The 21,880-nt window shown below is 38.6% G+C and overlaps 1 protein-coding gene across 5 annotated transcripts in view; it reads right to left on the reverse strand.

The window, feature by feature from the left end:
• The window catches only part of Plekhm1 (Pleckstrin homology and RUN domain containing M1), a 229,808-nt gene that overhangs the window by 76,068 nt on the left and 131,860 nt on the right, over positions 1-21,880 (reverse strand). For 3 of the 5 annotated variants that reach the window (XM_067141301.2, XM_067141300.2, XM_067141303.2), the window contains 2 exons: positions 20,374-20,593; positions 5,842-5,973 (listed from right to left, as the gene is read on the reverse strand). In XM_067141301.2, the coding sequence (XP_066997402.2) occupies positions 5,842-5,973; positions 20,374-20,593 (352 nt within the window). The remainder of the gene's footprint in view (positions 1-5,841; positions 5,974-20,373; positions 20,594-21,880) is intronic. The other 2 variants (XM_067141302.2, XM_068226261.1) reach the window with 1 other exon arrangement.

Consider the following 21,880-nt stretch of genomic DNA (forward strand, 5'->3'; position numbering starts at 1 on the left):
GGAACTTCTGGAAGAGGAAACATCCAAAATCCCAAAATTAAATGTTGTGATACTACTGGGAGATTTTAATGCACAAATAGGCAGAGAAAAAGCTTTTCGGAAAACAGTAGGGGAATATCCAGCCCATAAAAGAACACACAAAAATTGAACAAGACTAATAAATCTCTGTAAAACTTTGCAGTTGAAATTAATGTCAACTTTCTTCAGAAAACTTTTTTCTTTTCTGCTAGTTGCTTTACATCGCACAGACACAGATAGGTCTTATGGCGACGATGGGACAGAAATGGTCTAGGAATTCGAAGGAAGCGGCTGTGGCCTTAATAGGGATGTACTGAAACACTACCGATAGATGTCACACTAGTACTACTTGTACTACAGCCATAACACCGTGTGCGGTACAGTACCGGTACCCTGAATCACACAATGACCTATAATTTGACACTGGAGCACCATCAATTTCAGACTTCCTGAACACGAAATAATTCATTAATTCCAAATTTGAAATATTTATATTTGTCTTATGGTCCGAAACAAGATCCTGAAACTCGTGCGCTGCACGGAAATGAAGTTCAGTCGTACTGGATGTAGCGCCAGGCACTGCTGTCACACCAATGTCGTGCCTTATGTACGCCTCTAACCTGCAAAGAAAAGAAAAATACTGTATTAGGAATGTTTTCAATATGCTATTTGTACCTAAATAATTCAATCTTAACAAAAACGCTAAAAGAAGGAGTTGCTGCATTTAGTCCTTACCTTTCAATCAACTCTTGCTTTCTTCCAGACATTTTTCTACCCCTTTCCTTCAATTCTGCTTCCAAATCCGCAATCTTCATTGCACCGATACCATTTCCCGCCTTGTTAAAAACATTAGCAGAATATGGAACTCCATTTTATGCATTTAAAGCAAAAGTTTCATTTCGATTATCACAAATATAGGAATACTCCATATAAGTCTCATGTAAAACAATCAAGCAGCGGAAAGCGCATACCGGGCATTACCATTACGCTGCCTAGCGGACAAGTTTTGGGTGATACATCCCTACAAAGGTACAGCCCTGGCATTTGCCTGGTGTGAAAATGGGAAACCACGGAAAACCATCTTCAGGGCTGCTGACAGTAGGGCTCGAACCCACTATCTCCCAATTACTGGATACTGGCTGCACTTAAGCGACTGCAGCTATCAAGCTTGGTCTTCAGAAATCTCCCAAGAAGAGGTAAAACATAGATATCTCCGAATCCAATGTTGGAGGAATTCCAGTTGGATCATGTGACTGTTTCTCAAGGAAATATTAAAGAAAATATGAATATAAAAGTAATAAGAAATAGAGAATTTGACTCTGATCACCACCTCTCTAAAATTAAACTCAAACTTCTCCCTCATAAAAATCAAAGAAGTCAAAAGAAAATAATGAGATATAACACAGACAACATTACACAGGAAAAAGTAAAACATTTTCAAGAAGAAATTCAAGTAACTCAAGATGGTAACTGGCAAGAATTATCCAAAGAAATCAACAGTGTGGAAAAGAACGTAATCGGGTCAGCAAAAACGAAAAAGAAAGTTTGGTGGAATAAAACTTGTGAAGAAGCGCTAACAGGAAGAACAAAACTATGGGAAAAATGGAAGTGCTTTAGAAAGAAAGAACACTTTAAGCAATTTAAGCATCAAAGAAAATAAACAGCAAGAATAATAAGGAGCACTGAATGATCTTTTGAAAAATCACAACAAGGAATTTCTAACAAACGTTTAAAAACAACATGAAGGGCTATCAAGTTCCAAGTATTTGCTTCAGAGATGAAAATGGCAGAATGTGTCTAACCAACACCAAGAACTTCGATCAACTTCTGAACTGTGAAGAACCGAACCACAAGTTAGAATTTTCAAGATTCATGAAATGTTTGAAGCAGATCCACCACCTACTGTTGAAGAAATTGAAAAAGCATAACCCTAAGAAACAACAAAGCTAGAAGAGAAGACTCCATTTCAGCTGAACTTATAAAATGGTCTCAACCAAAAATCATAGATGATCTTCAAATCATATTTGAAGAACTCTGGAAAACAGAGAAGATCCTGGAAGAATGGAAAGTGGCTCTTAAACATCCTTTGCATAAGAAAGGTAACAAGCAAGATGTCAACAACTATAGAGGTATATCTAGAGGCATGATTTTTTTCGCATTAATTTTTTAAAGATTTCGCGAGAAGGATACTAATTTTCACGTTATTTCGCGTAATAGATATTGCCGTATCGCTTTAATTTCGCTTGAATAAAATTCTGAGATTATTCATTAAAGGTTTCATTACAATCACTGATCGTTGATTGTGGAGGTTTAATTGATAGACTGTACATACCTGGTACATACTTTTGAAGCCCTTTCCGGATTGCAAGGTCGTCTGCCTTCTCCAGCGGGATGCTGGCTTTGAGTAGCATCGCTGTTATTTCGTGATTATTTCGTGAATAAATTCTATTTTTTCACTCTTAGCTTTCTTTTGCGTATCTAATGAGAGTTCTATTGTTGCTTGCCGTTTCACTGTTGGAGTGCTAAATTTATGTTCTAAATGTTCCTTATTTTTAAAACAATGTTTTGAGACAGTATGTTTTTTCTCCCACTCGATACGAATACAAAATTTACACATTAAAACATTGCTTTCCGAAACGTATAAACCTTCACTCTCAAACTGTTTAGCTCTGCTGTGCACCGTAACACTTGTCGAGCGACCCATCTTCGCTTCTGTCTGTGATCATTTTCTTAATTTTATCTGACCACGAAGTCGAAATACAGTCAATTGTAATGCTTGTAGACGTCATTAGGGATTCCAGGATTGCACAATGCCGTGAGGAGACAGGCTGGGGTGGGATTACCAGCCACCACAAGAACAACATTCCAAACATTTCGTTTGGCAAGAAGCCTGGAGCCAACCCCTTTTCTTTGATGCCATGTCTTAAAGAGATTTTCCAGAGCATTAATGATAACATATTTCTCTCCTGTTGATGATCTTTGTCCGCTCTTCCTTTTCTTTTCATACATAATCTTGGAACAAAATGTCAAAATATTCGCTGTAATATCGCGCTTATCGCGAAATAATTGAATTTCGCTTTAAAATGGCCTTGTCGCTTTAATTCGCGAACATAATATCCATATTTTCTTAACCAGAAACATATGATTCCTAAAGATATCACAAAATCGCTTCAAAATATTTCTTGTCGCGTTTATCGTTAATGCGAAAAAATCATGCCTCTAGGTATATCCCTTTTGCCAGTGGCTTCAGATATTTTCAACAATACTACTGAACAGGATAGAAGCATCTCTTGACAATCATTTGGGTGAATATCAGAGTGGATTTAGGAAGGGAAGATCTTGCTCAGAACAAATACTTAACCTGAAGTCTATAATCCGTCACAGATTAATGAACTCCAAAGACATAGTAGTAACATTTATAGATTTTAAGAAGGCTTTTGACTCCACTGACATGGAAAGTCGAGATAAAATAATCCGAGAGTTCGGAGTTAAAACAAATTGGCAAACCTAATCCGTGAAACCCTCACAGACACCATATCAAAAGTAAAATTTATTCAGAATAAATACAGGTGTAAGGCAAGGTGATGGTTTATCTCCACTCCTATTCAATTGCAGCCTGGAGAAAATAGTGTTACGAATAAAACTCTGTTTCATTACTCCAATTTATTTCAGGATGACCCAATAAATGCACACACGCAAACATATGCACACAATTCTCATTAAGCATGAATGGCCACACTCACTAATTGCTGTCTATTTACAAGTCTCTCTTTTCCTTACGGTACAGCGAACGGTCCAGCCCATTGCTATACCTGCGGACGTTAAATCCAGTCACCTCATACAGCAGCTGTGTGTAGATCGCTGGATCTGAACACAGGGTTACGGGCCACTCGACACTCGTTGGTTCAACTCCATAGACAGTCCAGTAATTCAAACAGTCACATGCAGTGAACAACTAAACAGTTCAACAGTATTCAACAGCAGGACGATACTCAAAACAGCCATTAACACAGGTCCATTTACCTTCACACTCACTACGCGAGCCTCAGTCCAGAGAAATACATGAACACACAGTACAGTCTTCCGTTCCGTTGTCTCCAGCCCACCCACTTACTGGTCTCTCCAACACCACAACACTGTTCCTCGTTCAGACCTCGGTGGAACACTAGCGACAGCCAAAACCTCTGTTGCCTTCAGTCCAGCCACCGAACCCTAATACACTGATTATCTCACTGACTTCACCAAGGAGTCCAACACTGACCGCGACTCCACCACGGAGCTCAACTGTGACTGACTGTCCGCGGCTAGCCTCCCTTTTTATAGCTCAGATGATTTGAGCCAGAACTTTCGCAAGGTGACTAGAGACAGAACATTCCTGCTGAATCTCCAAGAAATTCACAGGTAAGCTGGCTGATGAGAACAATACAGGTAAATGCCGACCGGGCAAGTTTTCCGTGCAGTTAGGAGCGCGCAGCTGTGAGCTCGCATCCGGGAGATAGTGGGTTCGAACCCCACTGTTGGCAGCCCTGAAGATGGTTTTCAGTGGTTTCCCATTTTCACACCAGGCAAATGCTGGGGCTGTATCTTAATTAAGGCCACGGCCGCTTCCTTCCCATTCCTAGGCCTTTCCTGTCCCATCATCGCCATAAGACATATCTGTGACGGAGCAACGTAAAGCAACTAGCAAAAAAAAAAAAAAAAAGATAAATGCTGGCCCCACCCTACAAGCCGGCTGGGAGATCCCAGTAGTATGAGTCACCAGCCCCTTCCTGGAAGTACCGAAAGGGGTTACCACGGGGCTGGCACATAACAATAGTACGAATATGGAGTGAAAAACTGAAGGAACACAAGCTATCACCAATAACACTGGGAAGAAAAAACAGATAATTTTTCCTTACTTTCAGAAAACCTGAAAAATGCAGCAATAAAAGTCATTCTCTTGGAAGAATTAGCCAACAGAACAGGTTTAAGAATTTCTGGTGAAAAAAACAAATTTATGACAAATATAAAAAATGCTCCAGAATTTCTAGTAACAAAAATTTTTCGAATAAATAAGGTAAAGAAATTCAAACATTTTGGGGAAACAATTCAAGAAAATGGTTTGAAAAAATCTGCTGTATAAGAAAGGATACACAAGATGGAAAGAGCATATGGTATAACTAGGAATATCTACAACAAAAAGTGTTTATCTAAAAACCTCAAAATACAACACTACAACACAGTAGTCAAACCAGAATGCCTATACATGAGTGAATGTCTAGTACGTAATTATAAGCTGAGTAAATTTCAAGTACTGGAAAGAAAAATTATACGGAAAATACTCGGTCAGCTGAGAACCACAGAACTCTGGAAATCAATAAGTAATGATGAAATATACCAGAACATAGAAAACAGAACAGATACAATGTGGAAGAGGTGATTGATATTTTTTGGACATTTATACAGAATGAATGACAACAGGTTAACCAAACAGATCTTCAAATATCTTTGGAACAAGAAGTCAACAACAACCTGGATTCACGAAGTCAAGAAAGATTTGGAAAGAAACAATGTAACATACCAGGAGTGCATTGTGTACAGTACACTGCATTTCACCACAGATGGATTGGGGCAGAACAATGCTGTTAAGTATTTTTAATAACTAAATTAGAGTTATTTCTTGTCCTTAAGAACGTCGATGGAAGGGTACCCCATGCTAAGAGAAGAGTTTTAATGTATTTAAAATGACAGGTATATTGAATATTCCAGTCATCAGACTTCACCCACACATAACATTCAGAACACAATACAGAATGAAAAGCAGAGACAGTACTGTGAACTTACAGACACTGAATAAAGGTGTACGTGTTCATAGAGGTATTCTCGTGGCCATACACGTTTTTGGAGATCCTCAATGACTGGCTCCCTGCAAGTGTAGAGGTATGCACGTAGCAGATTAAGTTGTATGCGGAGATTCTGAAATAAAATTTGTAATTATATAATGAGTACATCACGGTACAGTACTGTGCATTATGTACACTATATTTAAACTGTGTATAAAATAACAATGGCTGTCAACTGATTCACTGGCTGTTTACTGATATTATGGTTGTAGCGCATTCACAATGCATAATGTCTAATACCTTATCTGTGTTCACCTATTGTTTTTGGGATATAATCAACTTACAGCGGCTATAAACCAAACTCATCAGAGTTGTGTTTAAGACTTTTTAAGAAGAATTTTTTATACAAATCCATCTCTTTAACATTTGATGATGCTGTCATGTGTATGCTCAGAGTTGCTGAATTTTAACTCTAGGGTGTTTTCAAATACCGGTTTATGAAGTTGATAAGATATTATGACGACATAATGACTAGTAAATGGAGTGACAAGAAGATATTTCTGGTTGATTGCAACAGCTCCAGCTGTTTGTACCCAACCTGGAGTATTTTAGGCTGTTTGCTTGTCTGATGTTTTATTAATATTTTCTGTTGACACATTTAAGTAGAAGTAATTGATTTTGTGTGGCAGTGGGGTTTAATACTCATTTTCAGTGTTTTCGTATTGTTATTGTAATTTACGTTTACTCGATTGCCATAGTACACTGTTAATGGGTTTTAAGGTTAGTTTATGTATAACCTCTTACATAGATACATTAACTTCTTCTGCAGGATTTCTCTGCTTCGGATTCTATATTTTGACTATTAGAAGTTTAGACAAGAATATACATAGCCTTAGTATCCAACGTAGGCAGCATTTCAGAGGCAGATTTTGCTTGCTTCATGTACACTTTGCTTTTTAAATTCAACACAACTGTTACACTATTTTTGTATAGTAACAGCAAATCTCAGCAAAGAAAAAATAAATGTTGTAATAATCCCATGTTCCCACAGTGGAAAATTAGTTGCAAACTGCCGTAAAGTTTCTATACATGTAAGAACACACCACCCTGGTGTTCACCGAGCCATACTTCTACGTCAATACCACCTCTCCCAGAACATCAGGAATAGCCTTGAATAGTCTCAGAATGATATTGAAGAAGTGGAAATACGAGAGAGTGTAAACCACTGGCCTACAGTGTACAACATAGCTACAAGTCACATACTTAATACAGTGAGTTTCATCAGTTGGCTGGCAGGCGCGCCCAGCTTATTTGCCTCCTATTGACTCATCACTTCCCGTTACAGAGTGTAATGACAGCATGGCAATGCCCACACTTCACAGTTCAGGTCCATGCTTAGAACCTGTATAAAGTGTTATTTCGGGGCATAATTCTCATAATGCCTCCACATGTGTACACGGAAGGAAAGGGTATTTATGTACGATAATTATGTGAAAACAGAGTCTTGCAGGGAAGTCGTTAGGCAACTTGGTACACAATTTCCAAGTGTACGCCCTCCACATAGAGAGACCATGCGGCAACTCATATTCAAATTGAGAGGAACTGGTTCTTTACTCGATAAGAAGCAAAGAGTTAAAAAACATGTACTTATTGAGGAAAAATTAAATGATATCGCAGAAAGATTAGAACATGCACCTATAAAATCCCTAAGACAACTTGGACAAGAAGCAAGGGGTTTCGAAGAGCTCAGCATGGCAGGCTACAAAAATGTTAAAATTGAAACCATACAGGGTGGCTATAGTACACAAACTGCATCCACACGATCATGATAAGCGGGTACGTTTTTGTAATTGGATGTTGCGAAACGTTCATGAAGAAATAACTGATCCACATTTAATATCTTTCCCTGGCGAAGCATGGTTCCATTTACAAGAGTATGTTTTGATGCAGAATAACAGATATTGGAGTACAGAAAAGCCTCATCGCATATATGAAATTCTTCTACACGATGAACGGATTGCACAGTGAATTGATACAGAATTATAGGACCTATCTTTTTTCACAGCACAATTAATGCACAAAGATATGGGGGTAATATACTCAAACCATTTTTTAACAAACTGACTGACACTCTGACTGTTGAAATGGATATTTTCAGCAAGACTCTGCCACCACAAATACTTCTAACGACACATTAAACATAATTGAGGAAATTTTTGAAGACCGTGTTGTTAGTATGGACTTATGGCCATTATGGTCCCCAGATTTAACTGTTTGTGATTTTTATTTATGGGGGAGCTTAAACAATAAACTGTATGCAAGAAACCCTCACACGCTGGAAAAACTGAAGGAACATATCCAGACAGAAATAGCCTCACTTACGGAAGACAAACTTATGCATGTGAATTGGAGTTTCGTAAGACGATGCCAGAAATGTGTGGAAGCAGGAGAAGAACATTTCCAACATTTCCTGTCATAAGGTACGGGCTCATTTTCTTAATTACTAATTTTCTTAATTTTAATTGTTATCTCATGTTATGCACGGATGAAGTGAGTGAAGTGCTGTTCTTGTTGCTATGCCGCAGAGTGAGGAGTGATGAGTCAATGGGAGGCAGATAAGCTGGGCGCGCCTGCCGGCCAACTGATGAGCGGAACTCACTGTACATTAACAGAACTGGGCGAGTTGGCCATGCGGTTAGAGGCGTGCAGCTGTGAGTTTGCATCCAGGAGATAGCGAGTCCAAACAGCACTGTCGGCGGCCCTGACGATGGTTTTCTGTAGTTTCCCATTTTCACAGCAGGCAAATGCTGGGACTGTACCTTAACTAAGTCCACGGCCGCTTCCTTCCCATTTCTAGGACTTTCCTATCCCATTGTTGCCATAAAACCTATCTGTGTCAGTGCGACGTAAAGCAAATTGTAAAATTAACAGAAGAATCAATTGCAAATTAATTTGGATATGCCCTCCTTCTAATTTAACATCAATTACATTAATTGGTTTTGTAGATTACACAGAATTGATAGCTAAGGATGAAAAGTCAGCATCAGAGCTTACTCGAATGACTGCTTTGAGATATCGAACAACTGGTTTAGAAACAAACATCGCCAAATCTTTAGGGAAAAATACCTGCAGAGGAAAACTGAAAGCTAGCCTTCTTGAAATATCAGAATGATGTTGAAGAAGGGAAATAAGAGAGATTGTCACCAATTGCCCACACTGTCATTTTACAACTTAGCTACAGATCACATACACTGTTGCTTCATGTAGATCTTCTGATGAATACGTCCATTATCTGGACAAAAACTCCTCTGACATGTCTTTTTGACCCATAATCAGCGCTAAATGATCTGAAGAACAAATATCTCCTTTCATCAAGCCCCCCCTCTGTGTCCAGACCAAAAATTCTGCAAGTAGAATATTTCCATCTGCTCATACCTCATTTATACAATTCAAGTAATGCCATTAAAAGCTATTATAATCAAATTTCTTGAGGATACTGACATAATGATCAAAGGTACTTGAAAGGAAATCATACAACTGCCAACGGATACTCCCAATGAAATGGCTTATAACCATACAAAATACAAAGATCTTGGGCCTTTCATGATGCAATGGGAGGCAGTATATCAGCAAATAAATGGTTTAAGAACTATTAGGAAAACAGAGAATAACTACATTCTTCAAAGAAGAGAGTCGGGCTGAGTGGTTCAGATGGTTGAGGAGCTGGTCTTCTGACCCCAACTTGGCAGGTTTGATCGAGACTCAGTCCAGTGGTATTTGAAGGTGTTCAAATACGTCAGCCTCATGTCGGTAGATTTAATGGCACATAAAAGAACTCCTGAGGGAATAAATTCCAGCACCTCGGTCGGTGTCTCCGAAAACCGTAAAAGTAGTTAGTGGGACGTAAAGCCAGTAACATTATTATTATTCAAATAAGAGATTTTGACAATGGGGTTAACATTTTGTTTGAAACAGCTTAGATAATTGGATTAGAAACATTTTATAGCACCTGAGTTATGTTGACCCTCATAAATTATCACATCTAGAATCAACAACTCGAGACATGGTGTTGATAAAAGAACAAAGGAAAAGGAATTATTTTCTACAAACAGTTCACACCACATAATAAATGGTCTGGCTCCACACGAGTCATTCAAGCTTAGAATGGAAAGATGGAGTAAATAATAATGTTACTGGCTTTATGATCCCCCCCCCCTTTTTTTTGCTAGTTGTTTAACATCGTACCCACATATTGAAGGCTTCTGACGATACAAGGATAGGAAAGGGCTAGGATTGGGAAGGTAGCGGCTGTGGTCTTAATTAAGGTACAGCCTCAGCATTTGCCTGGTGTTATAACAGGAAAACACAGAATACCATCTTCAGGGCTGCCAACAGTGGGATTCGAACCCACCATCTCCCGAATGCAAGCTCACAGCTACACAACCCTAACTGCATGGCCAACTCGCTTGGTGGTTTTATATCCCACTAACTACTTTCATGGATTTTGGAAATGCTGAGGTGTCGGAAATTTATCTTGCAGGATTTCTTTTATGTATCGGTAAATCTATTGACACAAGGCTGGCATGTTTGTGCACCTTCAAATACCACTGTACTGAACCAGGATCGAACCTGCCAACTTTGCGTCAGAAGGCCAGCACTGTACCGTCTGAGCTACTCAGCCCAGCTAAAGATGGATTAAAGATGCTATGTAATGTAGCTGCAGTCAGGGCTGTGCTGAGTAAAAACCAGGTCGACAGCTGTTGCCACGGTTGCAGCAATGAGACTGAAACATTCCCACATATCCTCAGTTTCTGCAAACATGGCAGAGCTCTGCAAAATACGAGATACCATACAGTGAGATCCATCCTCACAGAGAGTCAGAGATGTTGGTTTCTGTGTGCACAGAGGAGTTTCAGGACTAGTAACACATGGAAATATCAAGCGTATAAACATCACTGCTTACAAAGAAGGTTAACCATACGGTTATACAGTGCACCCTACTGTGCGTTATGAACCTCATGTGGAACAACCAGAACACGGTCAACAAGAAGAAAGAAGTTTACGAACCTATAGTTTCTTGCTATAAAAGCACGTACGACCTCAAGGACAGCAAAGTGATCGGTGTACTGATGAGAGTACTGGGTACGATACCCTCTCTTTTTGCTACAGACAGCAGAAAAGTAAAAATTCCAAACAACATTATAGAATCCACAGGTACATGAAAGTGAGATCTGTTAATATTCTTAAGGGTTCATTTATATGAATGATTTTCAGTTTCAAGGCCATAGATTCTATTTCGTATTTTTCTCTTTTATTTAAAAGAAATCCAACCAAACTCTAATAAACTTTCAACTATGCCTTACTTTATTTACATTCATACCTTCAGAAAATTTCAGGTTATAATTTTCCAATTTTTTTGTGATGTTCTACGATTTTGGGCAGCTTTGTCTGCAGCAGCCATGTAAGTCAATGAAGCAATAAAATAAATTTAAAAAACAGGATTATCAGAGCAGATGAACAATGCAAAGTAAATGGTTAAAGATGATGATTATTACTATTATTATTATTATTATTATTATTATTATTATTATTATTATTATATAAATTAAGTAAATTGCTGGTTCATTTACAGAAAAAAAGTACCCCTCAGAAAGAATCCCGATGGTGTGAATATAAAATGTACAATGAAAAAATTAGCGATAGTTGAAAAATGAAAACCTACAACCTGTTTTCCAATCATTGACCGGGTCAGGGATGTAATGAATGAAGCATTATATACAGGCTGTTAGTACAATGGGGTCGCCACTCCCAAAGTGATATATTAATGACTGATAGATGCTATGAAATGTGAATGGAGAGTGTTGCTGGAATGAAAGATGACAGGGAAAACCGGAGTACCCGGAGAAAAATCTGTCCTGCCTCCGTTTTGTCCAGCACAAATCTCACATGGAGTGACTGGGATTTGAACCACGGTATCCAGCGGTGAGAGGCCGATGCGCTGCCGTCTGAGCCATGGAGGCTCGCCTAGCATAAGTTATTGACCTATATTTAAAGAGATGCTATTTCACCAGATTCACTGTATTTCTACATCCCGAACCCCCTCCATTTGTCAATAGCTGAAGAGGAAACAAAAATATCAGTTATTCACAAGAGATAGTACTAACTACTGCCAAGGACTAGATTTGTATATACTATCATTTACACGATATAATTCTCTTAACATTTGCATCACAGTGAAGGAATTTTTTGTGGTAGCGTTGAACTCAAACACTTTTCAGCATTAATAAGCATTAATTTCTCTCAAATTCTCTATGAAATCTATTCACAATGTGTGAAAATAAAATATCACTTAAGTTTTATAGCTACTTCAGCCCACTTCAATGTCAAACTAAAACAATGGTTGGAAATATTGTGACAATGATAGTCGAGAGTGCGAAGAAGGGATATCCTGTGGAAGGCTACAACATCGGCAAGAGGTGACAATGTGGGTGGGGCTGTTGGAGAGTAAAACAATACTCTGACGAACTGTTGAGGTTTACGATAAGAAAGCTCCTTAGAAGAAGCTGCCTGACAATATGGAAGGGGTCCAGAAAGGTCTGGAAGTGGAAAGTGCAAGAATCTTCTGCTAGCCTATATACCCTGTCTGACAAAAGAAGTTAAGCACCCAGAAGGAGTGATTGAAAGTGAATGAAACTACATATGCTGAAAGACCATGTGCATTTACTGAACTGATTACCATATGGGATGAAAGAAACAGGGCTCTTGGCAGTTACAGGTGGAATGTTGGCACCAGGTCAGCAGGGTGTGTGCCCTCCCGACCGCAATGCATGCCATTATGCGGTTCAAAATGAAGTCAAACAGCCTTTGGATCCTCTCCTGAAGCAAGTTTGTCCACAGTTGTTGCAGCTGTCCCTCCAGATCTCACAGGTTGGTACCGGGATGGAGTCCCCTTCCAATGTCATCATCCCACACGTGTTCAGTGATGGAGAGATCCGGGGATCTTGCTGGCCACAGGAGGACCTCAACATGCTCTAGGCAGTCCACAGACACACATGCTGTGTGTGGACGTGCATTATCTTGTAGGAACACTGTCTCAGGGTGCTGTGCCATATGGGGTAGGACGTGCGGACGCAGAATGTATTTGACATATAGCTGTGCCGTCAAAGTCTGCTGAAGCACTATCAGAGTTGACCTAAACGCATATCCTATGATCTTCCCACACCATGATGCCAGGGATTACATCTGTGTGTCTTTCCACAATATACCCTCGACGCCGCCAAACCTGCCCACGATGGTCATCAGAGGTTATAGAGAAGCGAGACTCATCACTGAACATGTTGCGATGTCAGTCGTCCTCTGTCCATGCCTCCCAGGCAAGGCACCACACCAAACGCAGGCGATGGTGTTCTGGTGTCAATGGCAACCAATGCATGGGGCGGTGGGATCCAAATCCGGCAGATGCGAGTCATCGAGACATTGTGCAGGAACTCACAGAATGTTGTAGAGTCTCCAGAACATGTTCACAGATAGCAGGCGCTGAAGTTATGGGATCCCGCAATGCTTGGCACACCATACAACCGTCCTCCCTTGGGATGGTGTTTCTTGGTCGACCCGAACCTGCACAACGTGACTGACTGCCCTCATGTACCCACTGGGTCGAACATCGGGCCACTGTTACATCTGAATGGCCCACATGCCTGGCAATTGCACGATACGACTAACCAGCCTCATGCAGTCCCACAATGCGGCCTCTGTCAAATGCTGTCAACTGGTAGATAGGGTATCTAACATATCTGCGAGGCATCGCACGTGCTTCATACTGTACGCAGTCCTGTGTGCACGTCTTGCTTAACTGTCTGACTCATAACAGTTGACTGGTAACAAATTATCACGAACAGGACTGTGCCATCACGAATGCACTCTGGTGGGCGTTCTACACATTACGGATCCTTGTAAATCTGAAACATTTACTCACACATCGATGGTACGCATGTGTACCAAAATTGGATAATATTGGACCACTCCTTCCGGGTGCTTAACTTATTTTGTCAGGCAGTGTAAATAGCGGAGCCAGCGAGAGACAGTCAGTCATGAGTCAGCTGTGAGTTAAGAAACGGTTGTGAGTCAGTGATGAATCTTTCGGGAGTGTGTCAGTAATGAGCAAGACAGTCCTGATTACAGGAAGCAGGAAGTGCAGCGAGTTGTGGAGCGAACTGTTCTGGAAACAAAACTGTACCGTGAGAGGCTATCTTGGAGAGCAGGAGTTTGATGCGCTAGAGGGCTACGTGTTCGATTATGTTCATGAATGCAAAGTGTGTTAAGTGGAAAATTCAAACCTGAGAGAACTTGTAAATAACTGTGAACAGTAGTTTGATAAATTTAGTTGACAGAAAAACATGGTACCTCAACAAGTAGTGATTACATTTCATTCTCAAGTACACTAATAAACTGCCACAATATTTATGATTATGCTCAATCTCAAAGCAGCCTATATTAACAACTATGTTAATTACAAAAATTACTACTGCTGTGTGTGGGTCTGCATCAGCTGTTGAGAAAATCAGAATAGCAAGTGAAGTCAAAAGCCTCAACAGGAAATAAGCAATTATGAGACAGTTGTCAAAATGATGCATACAGTGCAGGAGAACTCAATCCTTATCAAAATATTCTAATAAATGTTACAATCTAAAATATCAGGAAGAAAGAGCAGGATGAATAATTCAGTGTTGATGGTTTCACATCGCACTAACCACCTTTATGGTTTTTCAGAAATGCGAGGTAATGGAATTTTGTCCTGCAGGAGTTCTTTTACATACCGGTAAATCTACCAATATGAGGCTGGTATAGTTTATCTCCTTCAAATACCTCTGGACTGAGCCAGGATTGAACCCACAAACTGGGGTTCAGAAGGCTAGTGCTCCTAGTGCCTCAGCCACTCAATCCAGCCGCGATGAATAGAAGTCAATAAAAATATTTATTTGTAATAATAATTTGTAATGTAATTTCTAATAATAAACATATAGGTGAACATACATGAGTCTTGAAACCCATATATTACCTTGTAAATGGAAAAAAAAAAGTTCCCAGTGTTAGAGTATGCCCCAGAAGAAAGATAATACCCACCTGAGCCAAAATTTTACAAGTTTCAACAAACAAGATCAAAAATTGCAATTTTATGAGACAGGGACAGAGAACATTGACATATTAGATTTATGCCACAAATTGGCTTAACCCCCTCCTGTCCATATTGAAATGCATGTTTTCCCCACAATTAAAGGAATTCTTTACAGCCTTCATTCTGAAAATGCCAACTTCGTAATATGAATGTGCTCGACATTTAAACTTCCATAAAAATACAAACAAAGCACACAATGTATTACAGCAGAAAATGATCACTTCACATCACAAAATGCATACTGATGATATAAATTCACCATATAAATCACAATGAACTACCGTAAAATCCCATTATTATGCTGCCACTTTTAATGCTATCCTGTTTATTACACTTTTTTAAGGTCCCTGGATGGCTCATATACATGGTGGATGCGGTGTAGCTCCCTAATTTTGAACGTCTATAAATTTTATAATTGTTAATATTTATTAACCCTCTCCCGACGTAACACAACGTATTTAGGCCTACAATCTATGTCATCACACATGTGTACGTAGTCATTTCCCATAATACTGTCACTTTCGTTTTCACTTTCCACTTCACTGAGTTCACTTAAGCCACTACTAACAGTTTCACAGTCAGAATTATCATTATCGTTCACCAAAAGTTCAATGTCGTTATCGCATAAAACATTTTAATGCTAAAGCGCCGACACATGGGCGCCCGCAAGGGGTGGCAAGGGGGGGCGCTTGCTCCCCCCCTGGAATTCTAAAAAGTTGATGTTCAATTGTTTAATATCATACCAGATTATTTCATAAACTGAACTTGCTGACAGTCATCTAGCATCTGTTATATTCGCAAATTTCTGTAAACAATTTAATGTTGCTGACGTTATATTGGTATTTATATTCAAGAAAATTGTTAATGTGCCCCCCCTTGGAAAAGATCCTGTGGGCGCCCATGCGCCGACATATTTGTTTACAGTATGTCACTGCCTCCCGTATTTTGTGTTCTAATACACCTGCTAAGGTTTTAAAAGAAAACTAATTTCTTTGGTCTCTAGGAAGTTCGCATGCTAGTAACAGTAAGTTATATTTGTCTATCTGCCGATAGATGGGTCATAAATGCGACTAGAAGTACACTTTACTACGCTGCCCTCAGCTTTCGCGCTACGCATTACTACACTCTGGGCAGGAGCGGGTTAAGTAAGTTTTTTTCATGCAATCTAAAATAAGCGGTAGAAGTTACAGTATAGTTGATATGGCCTAATACGCTTCATTCACACACATCATATGGTAAATATTACAGAGTAATTTAACTGGAACTCAGGCGGTATATTAAAACAAAATAACAAAACAAAATTTTAAGACAGACAAAAGGTAAATCTAATATGGAATCATGCAGACTACTCTTTCAAGAACTCAGACTTATGACCCTTTCACCTACATATATATTTTCTATGACATAGATTCACCTGATGTTAGGCTAAAGAAGACACAAAACACACCCAGGTATGCTTCAATAAAATTATTCAATAAATTACAATTGCATGTGAAGGATATGCCCATAGGTGCATCAAACTTTAAACAGTGTCTGCAAACAACTTAGTGAACATCAAGAAAACAAATACTGTTATCCATAAAGGAATATCCAAGGCCAACATCACCTCAACATGTACAAGAAATTAACTATTTGTATTTCATTTCTGCATTTAAAAATAAAGAAAAAATAAAAGCAACTAGAAAATCTAATACAAGAAATATATGAGTAAGCAAATAATTATGCATTGTGCAGTTGTAATATAAAATTTTGCATTAGTTCTTGGATTTCATTGTAGTTTAATGAATGCCTTGTACTTGTTATACAATATTTATTTTATGTAAATGACTTTGCCTATTGCAACTATAAGTTACCTAACAATAAGAAATTATTCTAATTCTACTCATAAATCAGTGTTCCTACTTAATAGCACCTAAAGTGGCCATCATAGTGTTAGTGGAAGCAGAGTTTCTGCAAATGATTAAAAGATGTAATTAGGTATTGTTCTAAGGGGTCAAACATCAAGTACATTCCAGATAATCAGACCAGAAAAAGAACTTTCATATAAATACTATTGTATGCTCCAACAATGCAATTTCTGTAGAAGTCACTGAGCTAGGTAAAGGATAACAGAGGTAAAGCGAGAGTCATTCCTTGTCATAGTAACTGTCTGGTCCTATGACAAGGACTTTTTAATAAATTCCTCTGCCTTGCATTTCAACAATGGACCACTGAATATACACCTCTGTTGATTATAATAGCAGCCATGTTTAAAGCCTCTTCCATGCTAGGATATTATTATCCCTTTTCCTCTTCCTCAAATCTTATATATTTTCTATTTTTGTAGCACATGCCATGTAACTCCTTGTCTTGCTTTTTCACTCATGGAAGAATCACTATTGGACACACTTAAATTTTCAGACAACAGATGTTGACTTCTGCTAGGTAGCTGGTATTGAACTTTGTTCAGTAATGCAATTTTCTCACCAAAACTTCAATCTCCTCTTTTCAGTGATATCCTGACTTAGGCTGATGTAGAGTCTACAGTATATGCCAGGAAGTTTGTAGTTCAAGCCACAGAAGTTCTCAACTCACTTCATTCAAACTGCCTGTGCAGGAATTACCACTTCCATCACTGCCCTGATGTTTGCCTTCACAGCTGCTACCACACTAAGAACATATGTTAGCCTCTTGCCTGCACACTCCCATTGCCCATCACTGTGCTACATCTACACTTCCACATCCTAAGAGCGCTCTGTTGTAATTTATTGAACAGTGTCTCACTAAGGAGTGACTCTCACCTTACCTCTGTTCTTTCCCTAGCTCGGGCACTTCTACAGAAATCACAATGTTGAAGCATACAATGGCATTTATATGAAAGTTCTGTTTCTAGACAGAGTTCATGATCCTTCCTTGTTTGTTTCATTATGTACTATTCAAGCAGTAGGTTCCAAATACATTTATGCAACTAGACAGCATGAAAAGGAAGGGCACAGCAACTACAACAAATCCGAGGCTAGAGCATATGGTTTGACATTTCTCACTTCATACAATACATTGCTGACAGCAAGTTCCATCAAACAAGTGGTTCCTATTGCTTGACTACGGTCAAATTAATGATTCTGTCATAAGGAAAAGAACTAGATAATAATGTTCACGAAAGAGAAGAAATTAAGAAATACAAAGCGTGTGGAGAAGACCAGGTTTTGGCAGAAATGTGGAAATATGCCAGCAGTGCAACTCGGACATCCCTCCATATGATATTACAGAAGATTTGGATATCAATGGACAACAGCTATAATTAATCCAATTCATAAGAAAGGCGAAAGAAATAATCCAGACAACTATACTCCGCACGGCCTTACTTCTAAATTGAAGTTTCGTAAAACAAATGAGCATCGCGTTCCCTCTGTTGCCAGCGCGCTACGCCTGCGAGAACAGCTGATGCAGTATGACCGCGGTAAACAGCCCTTGTAAATTGAAATACAGTACTCAGAAAAACGAATGAATATGGATTGAAAACAATTTCACAAGAACTACACTTTCTAACAATGTCTGGCACTAAAAGAGACTGTATTATTAACATTAAAAGAGAATGAGGAAATAATACATCACTAACGGCTAATGGCTGGGACAGAAAGGAGGTTATGGCCTACAAAGGGAACACTCTACTGATCTCAGAGCCACTGGAACCCTCCAACAATATGACAAACACACTAAATATTGAAGGAAAATGCAAAAGATCGCGAACCGTACCGAATACCAAACACGCTGAGCGAGATAGGTTAACCACGTGGTGAATGTATATATTAGAGTTGGCAACTAGGTTTCGAGATCGTGCTCTGCCGATATAAATCGATATGAATGGCAGCTTGGGATTGGTTGGATGTCTATGCTTCAGCGCATAACCACCAGACAGAGCCAAAATCTGCTAAAACGTCAATTTAGAAGTAGAGCCGTACGGAGCATATAGAGGTATTTCCATCCTTGACTGCACGTATAAGATTTTCTCTAAGATACTATATAATCCGATTAAAGAACAACTTGATCAAGAGTTAGGTGAATACCAGGGAGGCTTCAGACCTTGGAGAAGCTACTCTGAACAAATAATAACTTTGAAGCTAGTCATGGCATATTACAGAAAAAGAAACAAGCCCCTTTCAATAACGTTTATATATTTCAAGAAAGCTTATGACTCCATCCACAGATCATCATTATTAAAAATTTTAAGACATTTCAGACTTCACCCAAAGCTAATCAAACTGACTGAACTTACTGTAACTAATACAATTTCTAAACTTAAGTTTAGAGGAGAACTTTCTGAACCATTCTTGGTAACAACTGATTTAAGACAGGGTGACAGATTGTCACCTCTTCTTTTTAACTGTGCACTACAGTACGTTATGAGGGAATGGTACAAGAACAACTCAAAATTGAAACCCAGGAGGATAACATACATTTGAACTATCTACGATTTGCTGATGATCTAGCTCTTCTGGCCAATGATATTCAGAAAACAAAACAACAAATAAAATCTTTACAGGAAATAGCTCAAAATATTGGTTTGAAACTTGGAAAAAAACCAGAAAATATGCTAACTCAACTTCCGCTTGCAAACAAAATTAAGCTTGGAGACCAAGAAATAAAAATTGTAGAAAAATTTAAATATTTAGGTGAAATAATCACATACAACCTGAATGAGAAACCAGCCTGGCAAAATAGAATAGATAAACAGGTTACAGCACAGCATGTTACCAAGAATACATATAATAAAAAGTGTCTCTCAATAGCAACCACATTGAAACACTACAAAACAGTCACCCAGCCACAAATTACATATGCATGTGAAACATTATTCAAAACAACAGACACAGTTGCAATAGATAGAGTACTCAAGATAGAAAGGAGAGGAAGAGAACCTGTTTAAATAAAAATTATCAAGTAAATGGAGTCTGGACACTAGCTTCCAATGAGACAATTTATAAAGAAATAGAACCTGTGACTAGCACAATGAAAAACAAATATCATTCTTAGTGCATCTAATACGGTCACCAGAAAATAAAATTGTAGAAAAATTTGGAAGAGTAAGAGTAAGAATAATATTAGATGGAACACAGAACTTAAAGAAAACATGAGAGATTTGCATATTACAATAGAAGACTTAAAATACAAAACAAATACACTCAACATATTGAAAGATAAACACACTAGACTACAGACAAAAATCAATAAGCAGAGAGTAGGAAGATTGATTCCAGAAGCAGAAAGAAAATTACGTTCAGAAAGGATGAAACAGTATTGGGCTGACTAAAAGAAGAAAAACTTCCATAAACCTGACTAAGTTGTCCTATATTGGCTAAAAAATTAAAATAAATATACCTGTAGTTGTGCCATTTCCTCAACAGCTAGATATAGTCTTGGATTAAGAATTTTCAGATCTAGAAGAGGATGGTGTTGAATTTCATCTAAAAATGCAGCCGATTTCTTAGCAACAGGATAACGACGAAAATCCCAATTGTGGATCACTCTAGCAGGTATTATCCACTCATCACCAACGTGACATTCAGGGCAGAAGTAACCTCCGACAAAAGAACATACCCTGAAACAGAATGAAACACAGCCATCAAAATGTGATTTATGCCTCGGCATATCAAATGGCAGTCTACTCAGATTTGCCTACAGAAAGTCTGGAACACAGGAATATCGTCCTGCTGAAACAGACATTTATTTCAAACCCATTTTCATTAGCTGTAAGCAAATGATTTCTTTTAAACAATGCTGCTGCTGCTGCTGATGATGATGATTATGATCTTTGGGTCATTAGTTCATAGAGTGGTTTTATGCAGCCCCCATGCCACCCTATTCTGTGCTAACTTTTTCATTTCTACATCTATTCCAATCTGCTTGTCATCATACCCTGATCTACCTCTACCTTTCTTAGCACCTACTCTTCCCTTAAAACCTACTGAACAATACCTAGATGTCTTAAGATGTGTCCTACCATTTTGACTCTTCCTCTGGTCATATTTAGCCAAATCAATCTCCTCTCACCAATTCAATTCAGTATCTCTTCAATTGTGATTCAATCTACCCATCTCACCTTCAGCATTCTTCTGTAATGCCACATTTTGAAAGCTTCTACTCTCTTTCTTTCTGAGCTAGTTACCATCCATGTTTCACTTCCACTTTACAACATAACCTCAAAATTGTTGCCGAAAATTTATCAAAAGAGAAATTACAGAAAAACTAAGGAAACTCCGTGCTAAAATTTAACCAGAACACAATGATCACTGTGACAATTCACACTACAATTTACGTGGTCTAGAAGGAAAACAAGTAGAACGCGACACTCGATAACTTTATTAAGGATGTAGGGTGTGCACTTCGCAGTTGGTCAAACGCTCAGCTGTTTTCAAGACACTTCAGCTGTTTCAAGATATAAACATGAATTCAAACACGGGAGTACAGTACCAAATACACTATCGAGACAAAACTTAACACGATATTACGACGCAGTTTAAAACAACCGGAAATTACACAAATGTTACAATCGGAACACAAATGGAAGAAAAGTAGACATAATCAAACCTATTGAAATTTATCAAAGAAGACTTTCGGAAGGCGAACATTGCACACGAAAAGTGAAGATATCACTTTACTACAAAACACGTGGTCAAGCGAAATCTTGCCACACAGGAAAATTTATTAAAATTAACGAAACCAAAAAAACTTGTTACAAATAGTGACATACCATTTCCTCCAACAATTAATTACAAGAGAAACACAGTAACACAAGACTGCACATCGCAGAACGAAAAACACGTGGTGAGATTAACTCGCGCAAGACTCATGAAAAACAAGAACCGGGAATTACGAATACACACGG

Source organism: Anabrus simplex, chromosome 2, assembly GCF_040414725.1.
Source record: "Anabrus simplex isolate iqAnaSimp1 chromosome 2, ASM4041472v1, whole genome shotgun sequence".
Taxonomy (NCBI): Eukaryota; Metazoa; Arthropoda; class Insecta; order Orthoptera; family Tettigoniidae; genus Anabrus; species Anabrus simplex.